Genomic DNA, 18,048 nt, shown 5'->3' with positions numbered 1-18,048 from the left:
TCTACCCATCCATCTATCCATCCATCCATCCATCCATATATCTATCCATCCATCCACCCATCCATCTATCTATCCATCCATCCATCTATCTATCTATCCATCCATCCATCTATATATCCATCCATCAATCTATCTATCTATCCATCCATCTATCCATCCATCCATATATCTATCCATCCATCCATCTATCTATCCATCCATCCATCTATATATCCATCCATCAATCTATCTATCTATCCATCCATCTATCCATCCATCCATCTATATATCCATCCATCCATCTATATATCCATCCATCCATCCATCCATCTATCTATCTATCTATCTATCTATCTATCCATCCATCCATCTATCTATCTATCTATCTATCTATCTATCTATCCATCCATCCATCCATCTATATATCCATCTATCCATCCATCCATCCATCCATCCATCTATATATCCATCCATCCATCTATATATCCATCCATCCATCCATCCATCTATCTATCTATCTATCTATCCATCCATCCATCTATATATCCATCCATCCATCCATCCATCTATCTATCCATCTATCCATCTATCCATCCATCCATCTATATATCCATCTATCCATCCATCCATCTATATATCCATCCATCCATCTATATATATATCCATCTATCTATCCATCTATCTATCTATCCATCTATCCATCCATCCATCCATCCATCCATCCATCCATCTATCTTTCTGTCTATCTAAGCATCTCTCTATCTATCATATTACTGGCATTAGTAGCATAAAGTAAGGGATATTAGGATGACGTTTTTTTTCCCTTTATCGAATTTCCACTCTTTCTCATCAACGGACAACATCCACACAGTCTCTATGATTTGAAGACTATTAGAGTCATCTTACCCATAAACCAGCAGGTTCTTCTCCACTCTGAAGCACTCTGTGCGCCCGTAGCTGTTGAGGCGGTCGTGGTTTCTCCTGAGTTTAGGTTTGGAGTCGTCACTGTCGCTGTTGCCCTCTGAAAGCTCGGCCAGCTCATCCTTGGTGGCGCTGAACGGCCTCGTCTGCTTTCTGACGCGAGGAGTGTCGATCACCAGGCTGTTCTGAAGGGGGAGAATGAAGGCCAAACAAAATATCAGCAAGGCACTATCAAGGTCTAGAACGCAGATAAAGAAAGGCTGAGACCGTACTGGATGTCTAGCTCTCACATCTTTGTGAAAAAAGGTCCTAATTTTGCTCTGTATATTGTATCATTTGTGGTGAAGTACATACTCTGCCGTTAGCCATTTCCATATCAACGTCAGCCTTTTGGGCCCATTTGTCCCAGAAGTTGGGGTCATCCAGAGATATGTCTGTGCGGTTTCCAGACGCCACAAAACTGGCCTGAAAGCAGACGTGAGAATCATATTAAACCATAATCATATTTGCCATTCCCCGTACGATGTATCACCAGCTTCTCCTGCTGGAAAATAAACAGTCTAAGCTAAATGTACACAATCGAGCCAAGTAAAAACAGTTTATAAAGTTGAAATATGTATTACTTGTTTTAGAGTCGTATTTATTTTCACTCACCTTAGCAAAGGTGGATCCTCGGCCCTCAGACTCGATGGTGATGGTCTTTGTGCGGCGCTGGAGGATCTGATCGATGTCCTCCTCACAGAATTTGGCCCCTTCATCCTCATCGTCCATGATGGCGCCGTAAGCCCCCCGTCGCAACAGATCCTCGATCTCCTTCTTAGACAGCTGCTGCTGCGGAGGGGCCTGCGAGGTGCAGAGGAGAGAGACATCCAGGGTCACACAACACTTTATAAACAAAGATTAAGTGAATATAAGATGGACTTGAGGGGCAAAATGTTAATATATAAATGGTAATACACAACACATGGGGAAACACACACGTTTGATTATTCATTTCATAACATCAGCAGGGATGTATCTAACCCCAGCAGATCTTTTTTTATGCAAATATGTCGCAGCCAGACCAGATGTGGAGACCTGCTAATATCTCAGCTTCCTCATACGTTTAATAATTCTCAGAGGAAGCGAAATGTGGCAAAACATCCACCTACACACTTCAAACACGCTGACACACTCCCTCACAAGAGATTAGTCTCTAATAGGATCAGTTACACTTCAAGTGGGTATTTTGAAGAATGAGCTTCAAGTTTTAGGGTTTTTAACAAGTTATTTTTCTTTGCTTGGCATCTTGTTGTTGTCTGTAATCTGTAACACTGTTCCTCTGATGTCACTCAGGACTGATATCAGAAACATTTGACTTTAATCATTGTTGGAGAGACAATTCGAAGAAGTCTTTGTCTCTTTTTGGCTATTTTTAAACTGTCGTGTTACAAATGTACATCTCAAAGTTAGTTGAATATTCATTGTTACACGAGGTATAGAAGAGGTACATCAGAGGAACGTTAATAAATAGTAACGAAACAAAAATTGTGTGAAAACTGCTCTGTGATTAGCACCAGACTTTTTCCATTCCCAGCTAGTTTGTGAAATCATTTGATAATGAGATAATTGAACTGAAAAATGTCCTGTCTCACCAAGGTCAGCTCGTAAAATAGTAGCACGTTCTAAAATCAAACACCCCTCTTTGAAAATGAACTCGACTAAATAATTGAATTCCCTTATTTCTATTCCAGACAATTCTCAAACTCACCGCCCCCCCGGTGGCTCCTCCCAGGCTGTTATCTCGGCCACTCATGCTCTGCAGCACCGCTTTGTCCAGGCCCAGCTTGAGGCTGGCGCGATCAAACATCTCCCGCTCGTACGAGTTCCTGGTGATCAGACGGTACACCTTCACTGCCTTGTTCTGACCAATCCGGTGGCAGCGAGCCTGGGCCTGTGAGGGGACAGAAACATATGAGTCAAATGCACTACAGGTACAATTAGGAGCTTCTGTGCTGATACCTTTAGTTTGAGCTAATCCTAAATGAGGATAACTTTAATTGTTGAGGGATAATTGCATCTGTTCTTCGTTGGACATATTGTAAAGTACTTTTCGTGGTGATGACACATTGGCAGGCATTTACAGGACGGCAGAAGAGTAAAATACACTACATGTACAATTAGGAGCTGTTGTGTTAATACCTCTACTTTGACCTTAATGACCCAAGATGGAAACTTAAATTATTACGTGAAATTTGCACTTGTTCTTGATTGGACATAGCGTAAGGCACATGTCGTGGTGATGAGTCTCGTTGGCAGCCGTTTGCACAAGCAGATGTTAGACAACAGATAACTATGAGGGTGCCAAGATGTTGTCTACTTGTTGCAGACTAATGGTAATCTACAGCAGCCTGTTGCATCTACTGCTAAGTGAGTGTGTGAGTGTGAGTGTGAGTGTGAGTGTGAGTGTGAGTGTGTGTGTGTGTGCGTGCGTGTGTCGTACCTGCAGGTCGTTCTGTGGGTTCCAGTCTGAGTCAAAGATGATGCAGGTGTCTGCTGCTGTGAGGTTGATTCCCAGGCCACCAGCGCGTGTGCACAGAAGGAAAACGAAGCGCTCTGAGTCGGGCTTACTGAAGCGGTCGATAGCTGCCTGACGCATGTTTCCACGAACACGACCATCTATACGCTCGTACAAGTACCTGCAACACAAAGAAACGATCCGTTAGGCATGTATATCAAAATCACTCACTGAATACTTATTCTTTAGTTAAGAGCTTTATGGAAAAGCTCAAGCATCATACATTTGAGTTTTCCTGATGAGTGTTATTAAGTGACTCCAGCCCCTTGCTCGACAATAGTGCGAATGGACTTACATTTGACCCAAAGCATTATTTGACTTCCCTTCTACACCTCTGTATCTCTATCCTAGATTGACAGATATCTCTTATTTCTATGCTCTTTCATCTTGTGACCATTCTCCTGCACTCCCACGATACGACCCCCTGCACCCCCCAGGGTAATCCAGTCAGGAGAAGCCTCACACAAACTCCTGCTTGTCTTATGTAGAGAAGCCCTGAGGGTTCCTACAACCTGCAGCTGAACCCTGTCTGAGGTCTGTGCAGCGCAGCACCTCACAGCTGTTCAATAGTGTAGGGTTAGCTTCAGCTGCTGGTGGGAAAATAGATGAAAGACGGAGAGAAAGAGAGAGAGAGAGAGAAAGGCAGAAACAGAAACATGAGCGCAACAACAGGATGTAAGGAGACAAAGATCAGAACTAAGAAAAATGAGACTGAGCAGAGTGCAGATCAGGAAACTTGAGAAGAAAAACAAAGAAAAACCCAAACTCCTATCAGTAATTATCAGATTCCTAATTGCCATTTAACTCCAGTGCTTATTGCAAGTTGTAAACCTTTCCCCATGGTTGTCTTGCTAAATGTTCCTGACCACTCACCCCATTTCAGCTTTTTATGGGACCTTTGGGCATTACCTAAGATGCTACACACACACACACACACACACACACACACACACACACACACACACACACACACACACACACACACATCACACACACACACACACACACACACACACACACACACACACACACACACACACACACACACACACACACACACACACACACACACACACACACACACACACACACACACACACACACACACACACACACACACACACACACACACACACACACACACACACACACACACACACACACACACACACACCACACACACACACACACACACACACACACACACACACACACACACACACACACACACACACACACACACACACACACACACACACACACACACACACACACACACACACACACACACAGAAACAAGGCGAGAGCGCTTTGTTCAAGGTAATGTTGTACTTTGGCAGAGCCTTAGGTTAGAGCTTCATAGCCGTGATATAAATCCAATATCTTGTCCATCATCTTTATCAGCTGCCACTGTGCTCTGTGGGTGGGAAACAAAATGCTTGTTTCTTTTCATTTTATTCACTCTAATTACAGGTCTAGATACCATACAGTGCAATTTGAATAGACAACAGAACCATTTTCCTAATTAAAGACTAATGATATGACTCATGGAGCTGAGGCGTTTGACAGGATTTCATTTTAATTCTTGGCAGAAATGTGTGAAATTGCATGATTTCTTTGTCTTCCTGGTGTAGGAAGAGACAAATAAAAGACCACCCCCAATACTTTCTATAGGAGGGAAGGTACATTTCCAATTAGATCCAAAAGTCCAAAAAAATACGCATCTGATGTGAACTGGACACAAATAATCATACCTGTGGTGGATTTGTTAGTATAAGGCAGTGTCTGTTATAAAATATGTTCCAGCCCCCTTTTGGACCTGACCCAGATAAATGGCTGCAAAAACGGATAGATAAATGGGTGAATGTGTGTGTGTTGATTTCACTCATTAGATGTGATCAAACACTAAGCCGCTGCCAACTTCTCTCACTGCCATTTGGCTGTCATGTATCACATGCTAAAAACAAACCATTATACACATAGTGTCCCTAACCATTTGCAGCCATAGTATTCAGAACTTCCTCTCCAATGTGTGGAGCAACTACCGAGTGTCACAATAAGTCCTGCCTGCCATGTGCACAAGATCTGGTGCTTCCTTGAAACCATTCTGAATCTAATAGAGCAAGAGGATGTGCAACAAATATCATGCACAAGTTGATTATTATGACATCACAGTGCAAAAGTGTTTTTTCCAGAACTAATATCATTATAGCATTTTATTTGCATGCTGTTTGATTAAATATAAGCTAAATGGCTATTGCTAACTTGTTATGGCAGATTTTTCTTAACCTCAATGCATGATATTTTTCGAAATACCTTGGAATCGTCTTAAAGAAATTAGGGCTGTGCGATTATGGCAAAAATCATGATCACGATTATTTGGGTCAATAATTGATATCACGATTATTAAAAACGATTATCCATTTACTTTGAAAACATCCATTTATTGAAAAAATAGTTTTGAACAGTATGTTTTTAACAGTTGATTACCCTGAACTTTAAGTATAATTCAACTGAAAAACCAATTAAAAAAATATAAAAAAATAATCGTTTTATTTCGATTACGTTGTTTTCGTAATCGTTGAAAGACAAAATCGAGATTAAAATATGATTAATTGCACAGCCCTAAAAGAGATTACAAAAATGCACTTTTTCAGACGTGTGTAGTCATTTTAAAATCTGAACCATACTGTACAGTATATGAAAAACATCCATCATCATCTGTTCCCCGTACCTTCTCTGAATGAGGTAGTCTTCCAAGATGTCCAGGCAGCGCACCATCTGAGAGAAGATGAGCACCCTGTGGCCCCCGGCCTTCATCTTGGGCAGCAGTTTGTCGATGAGGACCAGCTTCCCGGCAGACTGTACCATCGCCTGCAGGTGGAAGTCGAAGGCATTGGGGCTGTACACCTCCCTGAAGTCCTCCATGATCTTCTCTTCTGCCCCTGAAGAAGCAAAGACACGGGGACGTCAGCAATAGTGTGGATGTATTGCTTTTTTAACAAGATTTGATTTCCAAGGACAAATGACAACTTCAGCGCTTTCCCCTTTTTTGAGAGTACAAAAAAGGGGAAAGCGTATTTGAGAGTATTTCTAAATATCACATTTTAGATGCTTGTGCAACCTATAAAGTACAATTTCATGAATATTAACCAGAACCCTAACCCTAACCAGAAATGACCCTAATGTATAAGTTAAATTGTGATAGCAGGAAAGAACACAAAAACACGACAGATCCAGTGCATATGCTCAAAATCCAGTTTCTTTGTATCTGATGTAACAGTCACTTGTGTAATCAAGTGATAGTAAGCTGAACTTAAAAGTAAGCTAAACACACCTCCTGAAGACTAAACAGGAAACTGAGTAATAACAGACCTTCTGCTGCTTTGCCTGCCAAGATCACAATTGTACATTTGAGCTAAATGAACCTATATTCAACTTCATCCTACCTTTGATGAGGTAGGGGTGGTTGCAGCACTTTCTCAGCTCCATCATGGTGTTCACCAGGTTGGGCATATTGGCCTGGCCGGCTCCTTTAGCCAGGAAGGTGAAGTTCTTCTCGAGGATAGCGCGGTAGTATTTCTTCTGAATGTTGGTGAGCTCCACCTCGATGATGGTTTCCTCTTTAGGAGCCAGCTTCTTCTCCACGTCCTCCTTCAGCCGGCGCAGCATCATGGGCTTCAGGATGGCCTGCAGCTTCTGGACCTGAGGGCCCCAAGAGGAGGAGAGAGTTATATCATGTTCTGCAATGCTGCTTCCCTGGACATCTTCAAGTCATCATTAAAAAACTCACCTGTTCACCATGGCCTTTGACCCCTAACCCATCACAGTCCCCCTGCTTCCACTCCTACTTATTATTTGCCCCTTTTGTTTGTTTGTTTGTTTGTTCACCATGTAAAGCGGCCTTGGGTCCCTTGAAAGGCGCTATACAAATGTAATCTATTATTATTATTATTATTCTGTAACTGATGGAAGATATTGTAATCTACAGATGAGTTGGGTTACACATGCTGAGTCTTAGCTGGGTCTGATTAAGACTATGAACATCAGTGTCCTACATGTCATTACAGAAAATGTGTGCATGCTCCAGTGACTTTTCCATTCCCAAGTTAAGACTACATTTGTTGTTTTTAATAATTGTCTTCAAAATGTGATCATAATGCATAATCAGACTTCAAATATGGAAATACGTGTTAAATGACTGATGTATGCAGATGTTAGAAACATCAAAATAACATCAGAACACATTAACTAAATAGGGAGAAGGCTATGTAAGCTAGCGCCACTTTTTATTTACCATTACAGCCTAATGATGTCATATTCTGTATTTGATTTATATATAGCAGTAGAGTTATTATGTATTAGAATGTCTTACATTTATATTCATATGTTAAGTTTTAAAACCAGTGATTTCATTTTGGTTTCCTATCATGAGTTTGTGCTCACAGCAGAACATCACAGCTTAGTAACTACTCGACCCCGATGAGTGGGCAAGCTTCCCTCTTTTTGCATTACACATACATGCCCTTGACTAACACAGTTTTTAGGAAAGATACCCGCACCAGCAACGCTTTCTATAAAAATGCTTTCACATTTCCACCGGTACAAAGAGCTTCTATTTATCCCCGCCTGTTGAGTACTAGCTGTTCCAAAAATTGTTTACTTTCAGCAAGAGCACAACACTTCAAACATGATTGAATGCTTTCCTCGAGCATCTCTTTAGGGATTCGGCCTAAAAATGAAATGCCAACCAGCAAAGTTTAAAAGTAAAGGTAAAACGCTTTTATCTTGTGTCAACACATAGTCCAATAATCAGTAGCTAAATAGCCCATTTGTTTTGTAACAGTTATCCAACATACTGTTTCACTGTGGCCTAGTTGGGTAATCCACACCATCTGTACCAATAGGGTCTTTGAAACTGTGTTTAGTGGGGCTCTAATGGCGCGTTTCCACTACAGCGCGGAGCACGGTTTAAGAGGGCTGTGACGTCAGCGGCCCGTCTTTGGTTGCGTTTCCACTTGGCCTAGTACCGGCCGGCGGGTCCTAATTCACAGTTTTTCTGGCCTCATAAAATCGCGGGTCTAGGGCCAGAGACAACGAGGCTGAGTCGGGCTGAGTATGCTAAACTAGAGAGAGCATCGCTGGCAAGGGGGCTACAACTACAACAAGATGGACATATTTGACCGTGATTTAATTGTAATACACGTTTCAAAATGATGCCGAAGTAACAACATACTGATACCGGTTAGTAAAAACCATGAATTAATGCTTTGACAAGTCTGCAGACAGACGGCAGGTGAAAAACCTTTTAAAATGCGTGTGTTCTAAATGGAGATTGGCTAAGCTAACGCAGTATATGCTCCGACCGTCCACACTCACAACAACGGCCTATACAGACATAAATAAAGCAGCGACTGTATTCGCCATGACACAGACAGTCTGTGGTTTGTACTTGTTTAACTTTTGTCTAGTTTCTGAACATATATGAGGAGCTGTGAGCTCTGAGTGCTAACAGCTAACGGCTGTGTTGTTTTTCTGGGCTTCTCATTGAAGATGACGTCACGGCTCCGCCTACACTGCGTTACTATAGATACTACCCCAGTTCCTAAACTGTAATGGAAATGCGCCATAAAGTGAGCCAGTCCTAACGAGGCCCAGCCATACCGAGCGAGGCCGTGTAGTGGAAACGCGCCATAACAGACAATAATGTGTCTGTTTTCAAACAACAACAACAAAAAAAGTGGCGTTTCCTTGTTGAGGACTACAAATAGCACCAGAAGCCCTCTGAAGCATCTGAACCGATTAATTGACATGTGGATTTCTGACTTACGGAATATTCGCAAAACATGAAAATTGACATATTCTTCATGTATCTGTGGGCTCACCTGCTCTTCAGTCTTGAGGTCGCCAAACTCCTGCATGAAAGGGACTTCTGAGGGGAAGCGTGCCGGCTCCAGGAAGTGGAGCAGGCTGAAAAGTTCTTCCACAGTGTTCTGGAGAGGAGTACCGGTCAGCAGGGCTTTGTGCTCCTGAAAGAGAACAAGACACACAAAATGAGAATGTAACATTTGATAATTAGACACATTATACTTTAGAGAACTTGATACGCAGGGTGTTTCTCAATCGCGAGTAAAGCTGCTTCAGAGCCACTATTTCAAGCATACTACGTCATCGAGTGCCGCCGAAGTACTGTTCCAATCTCCAGCATACTTGGAAATCTACCGAGCCCGGCGTACTCCGTTTGGAGAAATATCGACGCTGCACATGAGTAGACTCCGCGGTCTTAAAATCCCCACAATGCTTTGCGCACGGACCAATTTCCCCAAATCTGTGGCGGAAGATGTAAGGCGGGGGCCTCTCATATGACGCACACCTGCACACTTGCTCGCCTGTTCCACTCTTCGTTTTCCGAATGCCAGGAAGTATTCTTGACTCGCTTCTGAAGCAAGATGCTCGGCAGACATGTGCTACCAAGCAAGCGTACTCGCGATTGAGAAACGCCCACAGTCTTGAGTCAAAATAGGTGGAATGAGTTTTTAAACGAGAGCTTTAACAATGCACACATATCAAACTTCTAAATGTATGTGTTATGTACCAGGTTCATGAGCTTGAAGCCCTCTAGCAGCTTGCAGTTCTTGTTCTTGAGGCGGTGGGCTTCGTCGATGATAACACAGCGCCAGTCTATGGCGTTGAGAATGGGACAGCCTCCCAGGATCATCTCGAACGTGGTGATCACCGCCTGGAACTTGTAGGCCCCTCGCATCACACGGCCCTTTACAGAAGAAAATAGGGATGCAGGAAAATGTGTCAAATTGGTTGATAAAGCATAGTTATGTAGTACAAGTGGAAGTGTGTTAAAGCACGTTTAATTTGCTTCATAGTATTATACATTTGAATGATGCAGAATTTGTACGCTCATTAAAAAAAAAGCTGTTTTCAGAGAGAATATAATGAGCATGTAACCACTAACAGTTAACATCGGAAACCCACTAATTTGCAGCCTCATGCTGTTGACAGCAAACACATGGCTTACTTTACTACTACACACCTCTTGATTGTGAAGCTATCTCCAATCTAACATGAGTGCACACCTGCTAGTGAGTCTTTTTGCCGTTTGTTTATTTGTTTGTTTGTCCTTCTGCGGAGGCTTTTCTTCACCCTGCCTCTCCATTTGTAACGATTGCCTTGACAACAGTCCTCGAGGGATACTCAGTTATCCAATAAGGCCCTCCCACAGCCTCTCTCCGCGATACGCCTGAGCGCCGCTGACAGAGCTCCCCTCGGGGCTGCGGTGACATCACAGGCTGCTGGGAGACAGCCCGGTGGCGGCTGCGCTGTCTTCTGCTCTCTTTTGCCGTAATTCCTACCACGGTTCGTCTGAAAACTAAGAGCATCTCGCTGCCTGTTGTGACACATCACATGGCCTGCCAACCACAGAAAGCCTCTGCCCAAGGCTCACTAACTACCTAGCAGCCCCCCTCACTGTCGGGAACGTGCCCTTTCTTTAACACTGTTTTACGCTTCGTTAGTACCGCTTAATTAGGAAAATGTTCTCTTACTCTCTTACAACAAGTATATCATTAGCTACATTGAATTATCTAAAATGTGAAACTAGAGTTGCACAATTAAAGCTCCACGTCTTTTTGAAATGGCCATATTGAACATTTCCAAATCGCAGTTTGTGCAATATTTGGTAAGGAAGGAAAAATATATATGTAAATATGATTTTGAATGAGGATTTGTGATGCTGTAGAGAAGTCCCTGCAAGTATAACAAATCTTAATAAAAATCATTGTTGAGTACAGACCCTGTGAATAAATATCACACCCGGATCATTAAATATATTTTTGAATAGCGTGGAAACTATCACTGAATGTCAGTCGAAATAATGACACCTAGTTATTGATCCCAGATCCTGCCAACCTACCTGAACCTTTAACAATGTCTCAAATAAGATATTTATGTTATTTCTTCAACATTTTCCTGAGATATTCACTATAGTCCAGCTGCTGCCTGCCTCCCTCCTTCTACAGGTGATATTTGCCTGGAAACATTGCGGTAAGTGGGATTGCTGCATTAGTTACAGAGTCCCAGTGTTTGTAGTTTCGTGTTACATACGGTAATCACGTTCCACCCGGCTTTTCAATATCCGACTCCTTTTGTTTTATTCAGGCCTCCTGTTTCCAAACACATCATTAGATTACTCTCAGGACGTCATGCTGCTGACACAGTGCTGTTGCTGTTTTCTCTAAAAAGGCACTGTGATTATTTTTAATCGAAGTGAATCACTGCTTTCCAGTCTGAAGGTAAGCACAGTGACGCTGCTTTTTCCTCATCTGTTTTTAAAAAGGAGAGTTATGTCAGGACAAAATAAAAAGGCACATCACTCTTCACAATTCTATTTGTGTTAGGAAGGCCCGGGTTGAGTCATTCCCGGCTCCTTAAGGCCAAAACAACTCATGTGGAGCCAGAACACACAAACAACACTTTGAAGGAAAGCAGTGTTCTTGCCTAAAACACACAATGGAAATAGTTTGCAAATCTAAGATGTATTTAATGTTTTGAAAAGGTTTGCATTTTATAAAAAAATGTAGTGTATCATGAAAATTACATTCTCAAGGAATCAGTATCACAGATTATGACTTTCAATTTTCGCCCTTTACACTTTTACACAGTTGAAATTAATATGGATTGCATGTAATATACTGTCTGCATTGGAGAGCAACTGTCTAATGTGTTTTTGATTTAGTTGCCGTACTACCTATTATGCTTTTTGGGGGTTTTCCCTTTCCTGTAGTGTGTTATGATTTCTATGTAAATGCAAAGGCTAAAATCTCAAAGTTTCCTTCCAGAGGGAATTTCTCTCCCACACACTCCTCCTCCCCCCCCCCTGCCTGAAATGCCTCCATTGGTCTCCTGTGTACTTATGGGCCATAGTGACATCACTACGCAACACTTCTATTGGCTAGCGCTGAAATAAATGCTGCAGCACAGGCAGTATGACAGAAATAAAAAGAGCTTTTTTAACATTAAAGCATGGAGACATATCCCAGTAGAGACACACAATACAAATATAAACCTGACAATGAGCATAATAGGCCCCCTTAGATGCAACCAATGTTTTTTATTTGGTATTTTCCAGACAGTTAATTGAACGTATGTAATACGAGTATTCAGACTTAGTGAACTTGTACTAACACAAGACTGTAATGTAATAATACACTGCAAAAAGATCTGTCCGTTTACCTGTGCGTCCCTGAAATACATCTCGTACTGCTGCAGCATCTGCCTGCTGACCATGCTCCCGTGGTAAACGATGACGTTGAGATAGGTCCAAGTACGAAACTCGCGCTCCCAGTTAGCGATGGTGGAGAGCGGAGCGATGATGAGGAATGGCCCTTTAATGCCCACACGGCAGATCTCCTCCAGGAATGTGATGGACTGGATGGTCTTTCCCAAGCCCATCTCGTCTGCCAGGATGCAGTTCCGTCTGATGGGGGAAAGATAACGAGCGTTAAGAGGAGAACAAATTAAGCTTAGTGCAAGTTCAACCAGGAAGACAGTCTTTAGTCATTCATTCACATATTCCCAGTTTACTACTCTCTCTCCTCTCAATCAGTGATCGGGGGCGTCACTCCCCAGCTAAACCTATAGAGAGGCGAAGCCCCTCCCTTTCCGGGGGACCTCCATGGGACCTTTTTTCGGAAAAAGTATGAATTGAAGTCAATGGCGAGAGAAAGATTATCTTTCGATCCCGTTTGAATTGTGCCACGAATTACACATATGATGTTTGTCAATTTAAAAGATAATTGTGCAAGTCAAAAAAGTAAAAATGTGTCGTAAAACTGTGAAGTAACACTTTTCTTTGTGTGAAACCGCTCAATGAACTACATCTCCCGTCTCGCACCACACACCAAGACGGCCGTCACGTTGGCACATTTCACTTCTTTCTTTCAGAATGAGGCGAAAAGTATTAAAAGAGGTGAAAATCACTACAAGTCTGGGCATGTTGAGAGCTGTACATACACACAAGGGGAGTTAGTCGGTTCCTAAGAGCCAGCATGCTGGACCGGGATTCTGGGATTTGTAGTCTTTCTAGTTGCGTATTTTTCATAGTCTTATATTTCAACAGTTTTACGACAAACTGTGACTTTTTTTACATGGAAATGATTTTTTTAGGATTGACAAACATCACATGTGTAATTCGTGGCACAATTCAAACGGGATCGAAAGATAATCTTTCTCTCCCCATTGACTTCAATACATCATTTTTCCGAAATAAGGTCCCATGGGTCGGAAGTAGATGGGCGGGACTTCGCCTCTCTATCACTTCGCCTCTATTCCCACAAGCCTATCATTGTGCATTGCTAAACATTTAAATCTGCTCTCTCCCCTTCCTCACAGTTGTCATTTCAGGTGACTCAACGCAGCCCTCCTCCACCTTCCTTTCTTCCAAATCCAGGGTCAAGCTTAAACCACTACTTTTCAGACCGACTGCCATCAATCCCTTCAGACCTAGAAAGGGTTATTAATGCCTTTGTAACCTCGAGACTGGATTGCTGCAACGCTCTGTATGTGGGTATGGACCAGGCCTCAATTAAACGCCTGCAGCTTGTCCAAAACGCAGCTGCACGTCTTCTGACTGGCCAGAAAAACCCCCATTCTGGCTTCCAATTCGGGTCCGAATTGATTTTTAAATAATTGTATTTGTTTTTAAAGCACTAAATGGGCTGGCTCCGGCCTATATAGCTGAACTCCTCCAGCGCTACACCCCAGCCAGAGCTTTAAGGTCTGCTGACCAGCTGTTGCTGATAGTGCCCAAGACCAGGCTCAAAACCCGAGGTCACCGAGCCTTCGCAGCAGCTGGCCCTAGGCTCTGGAACACTCTGCCCCTCCATGTGAGGTCGGCCCAGACCCTAGAGGTTTTTAAATCTACCGTTAAGACTCACTTCTTCTCCCTGGCCTTCTAGTCAGAGCGGAGCACGACTCCTGACTTTTCCCTGTGTTTTTTATATATCTATTGTAATTTATTGTCTTTTATTGTGTTTGTAGTAATGTGTTTTTATTACATGTACAGCACTTTGGCTCGACCAAAAATCGCTTTTAAATGTGCTTTATAAATAAAACTTGATTTGATTTGATTTGATTCATGCCTCCACCACCACCCGTGTCTAGACCCCAGGGTTCAGTTTTTCCCCTCCCGAATAATATTCCAGCACAACGGGGTCTAATCGCCAAACACCATTACATGCATCTGTGTATTCCCGGCAATAAATATATATATATAGTTACATCAAAAGAAAACTTGTCTCGCCTGATTGAAGTGGAGTAGAATACAAACATAAGAGAAAAGCGAGAGTGTAAACCATTAACACATCAACGTCACCTGTGAGAAAATGCTGTTATATCCCTTGCGTGTTCAACATGTGTCGGGGAAAGGGTGTTTAAACTCTCACCACATTGCTGTGTGAGGTGTAATGTTTCATAAACAACGTAGCGTGTGTTCACTGACAGCATCTCTGTTGCACGTTCAAAGTAAAGAAGATACATGTGTGCTGGGCTAAAGAAGGGGAAAAACTACGAGAGGAGGACAAATCCCATGATACTTAAAGAATAAACACGGTACAATGGGGGAGAAAAAGACATCATCAGCAGTAATAACAGACCAAAGAGATGAGATTCCACATAATGCGCCTGCCTCTGCTGCGTGGTGTACTCCAGAAAACCATTTATTCAGCTGTCCAGTGGGTGGGGGTATTATGTCTTGATGCTAATTGCAACGTGCAGATATTCCCACTGGCCTCTTAAGCAGCTCTGTAAGTTTGATGAATCTCTCTGCGTAGGCACACAGAAACTCCAGCATGCTCACACATAGAGTCATCTCCCTGGGTTAATGCAAGCACACTGACACTACACTCTCCAGATGTACTGTGCAGCGCTTCGTTCTGCCTTTGTGGGCGAAGGGAAAGTATTTGCTGCAGCACCTTGACAGGAAATCTCACTCTCCTCGCAGGCTAACCAAATGTGAATACAGTCAAATCACCGCGTGGTCCAACAGGAAAAGTGATTCATTATTCATCAATCATTCACTTTTATCAATACATTCACTGTAGTTTTCCATTAGAATGGGATTACTGAAATGCAAATACAGCTTGTTCAGAGATGCCATTCAGTTTGAAGTGTGAGATATTCATATTAGATGTAATATTTGTCCTTTTTTGGAGAAGTGTGCTGAAGCTACTGGAGCTAGCTTACTTATGCAATGTTACCCATGCCCCGGGGCCAAGGCATTTGCTTGAAAGACATACAAGTCACATGTGACATTTAGATGTGAATACCTCCGTGTGAACAGGTTGTAGTTGTGTGTATATAGAACATTTCAAACTGACCTGTTGTACCAGTTGAAGAGGAGCCAGTTGACCCCCTCTAGCTGGTAGTCCCTGAGGCCGTTGCCATTCCTGTATTCCCTCGACTGATCCCTCTTCTTCCACAGATTGGCCGGGGGACGCTCCTACGTGACACATTTTACATGGAGAGTTAAAAATAGTTTTGAAATTAACTCTACGGTTCAAGTACATTAAGCCAGAGTGGTGCTTTCAGAGGTGAAGCAAGTAGGGAAACACAGAAATCAGTGTTTGGGGGGGGGTGGTTTTTGTTCTGAAAATGTATCCACCTGGAACCACTCATAGTGTAAATGCATGGCTGTAAGTATTTAAGCATTTGTATTATTTTGGGAAGCGGTGCAGTTAAAACCGATGCTACTGGTAACAATGGCAAGAGATGTTCAAATTGTGCTTATCAGAAATCCTTTAACCATCCCACAGCGGGGAAAAACTGCTAATTAAAGATGAGTAGACTCGCCTATTATATAAAGAGGCAAGCCCACGTAAATCAAATCAAATCCAATAAGTACACGTGCATTTTTTGATCCATATAAAAAAGTAAGCGAACAGTAGTGAAGTAGCATCCAGTAGCAACATTAATACGTTGTAAAGAGAAATGTAAAATAAATATTGAAGATAGAACATTTTACATGACAAATATGTGTGAAGTCTGGTGACCTTACAATACATACATACAGCGGTAAAATCTAAAGGTTACAATTGAAAACATGATTATTTTTTTCTCAGCGATAATTAACTTCTGATAAAACAGAAACATCGTTCACTCGTCTTAAAGTGACTTTCTCCTCCCTCACATTTGTTGCTAATGATGCCTTTTAATTGAACACTTCAGTATGTTTGGTGGCTCTTGAACACATTCTCAAAAGATTCCACTATAAGAAATCTGTATCTTAAACAAATGTTTTTTAATCATTTAAATGTCTTAAGCACTTTGAATTGCGTTCTGTTCAAAGGTGCTACATAAATAAACTTGCCTTGCTTAAATAAAAAAAAAGGGGGATGCTAACGACTTAGCACTTCTAACCCAGCTACACAATTAAACAAATGTACAACTATAAGATACTTTAAACAGTATAGATAGAGTGATAGAGGGTCATGGAAACAATGATAAGTGAGCGATGTCTTTCCTTCCTGCAGCGGTCAGACTATACAACCAGCACAGCCCCTAGTTGACCCCCCCACACACACACACCACAACACAGACTATATCACCCCTTGCTGCTAAATACCAACAAACTATGTGCAATATATAGATGCCGTTAATAACTGTTTAATATATACCTGGCTGCTAAATCCGTAGAACTGTTACAAGGTGTGTATTTTGTATTTTGTAAATTGTGTAGCTTGCTGCTGTTAAATACCAACCACCTATGTGCAATATGTGCTAGATGTGCAATATATATAGATGCCGTTAATAACTGTGTAATATATACCTGGCTGCTAAATCCGTAGAACTGTTACAGGATGTGTATTTTTTTTAATTATGTAACTTTTAATTTTTAATTATATCATTACATTACATTACATTACATGTCACTTGTTAGATGCTTTTATCCAAAGCGACTTACATACTCAATACTGTGGACAATCCCCACAGGAGCAATTTGAGGTGAAGTGTCTTGCCCAGGGACACAACGACATGCTGATTGCAGTGGGGTTTGAACATGTGACCACCTGATCCGAAAACCAACACACATCCCACTGCACCACACGCCTTCCTAACTTAGTACTTTTTTTTTAATGCATGTCACATATTTATGTAACATTAAGCTGTCTGTGGCTCTTTCCTGCTGTAACTACGTAAATGTCCCCTCTGTGGGACTAATAAAGGGATTCTGATTCTGATGTGGATGGTCATGACTTACCGTCCTGCGAGAGTCTGGCTTCACTGCCTGCAGCTGCTCAAACTCTTCTATCTTGCTCTGTTCCACGTCGTCCTTCAGCTCCCAGGTGCTGTCTTCATAAGCCAGAGAGCTCCACTTCACCAGGTAGTACACCACCTCCTGCAGCAGGCAGAGAGGAGTTAGCGCTGCAAAAGACTAGAGCGAGGCCACGCTCTGCTTTGATGATATTAACAAAGGCTGCTAGGGAGCCCAATAGCATGGCCTTGGGCCTGACTGAGACTGTACAAAGACATCGCCAGAGTGGAACGTTTACTGAAAGGAACAAAAAAGCTGAAAAAGGGTA

The 18,048-nt window shown here is 42.2% G+C and overlaps 1 protein-coding gene across 1 annotated transcript in view; it reads right to left on the bottom strand.

The window, feature by feature from the left end:
- The window catches only part of chd9 (chromodomain helicase DNA binding protein 9), an 82,839-nt gene that overhangs the window by 19,651 nt on the left and 45,140 nt on the right, over nt 1-18,048 (bottom strand). The window contains 12 exon segments of the mRNA XM_034148427.1: nt 886-1,085; nt 1,255-1,365; nt 1,555-1,743; nt 2,651-2,833; nt 3,383-3,578; nt 6,192-6,402; nt 6,907-7,162; nt 9,343-9,486; nt 10,053-10,229; nt 12,704-12,947; nt 15,847-15,968; nt 17,727-17,864. Coding sequence (XP_034004318.1) covers nt 886-1,085; nt 1,255-1,365; nt 1,555-1,743; nt 2,651-2,833; nt 3,383-3,578; nt 6,192-6,402; nt 6,907-7,162; nt 9,343-9,486; nt 10,053-10,229; nt 12,704-12,947; nt 15,847-15,968; nt 17,727-17,864 — 2,171 coding nt within the window.

This window comes from Trematomus bernacchii, unplaced genomic scaffold, assembly GCF_902827165.1.
Source record: "Trematomus bernacchii unplaced genomic scaffold, fTreBer1.1, whole genome shotgun sequence".
Classification (NCBI taxonomy): Eukaryota; Metazoa; Chordata; class Actinopteri; order Perciformes; family Nototheniidae; genus Trematomus; species Trematomus bernacchii.
The sequence above is the reverse complement of the archived record's forward strand: the minus strand, read 5'-3'. Positions and strand labels throughout refer to the sequence as shown.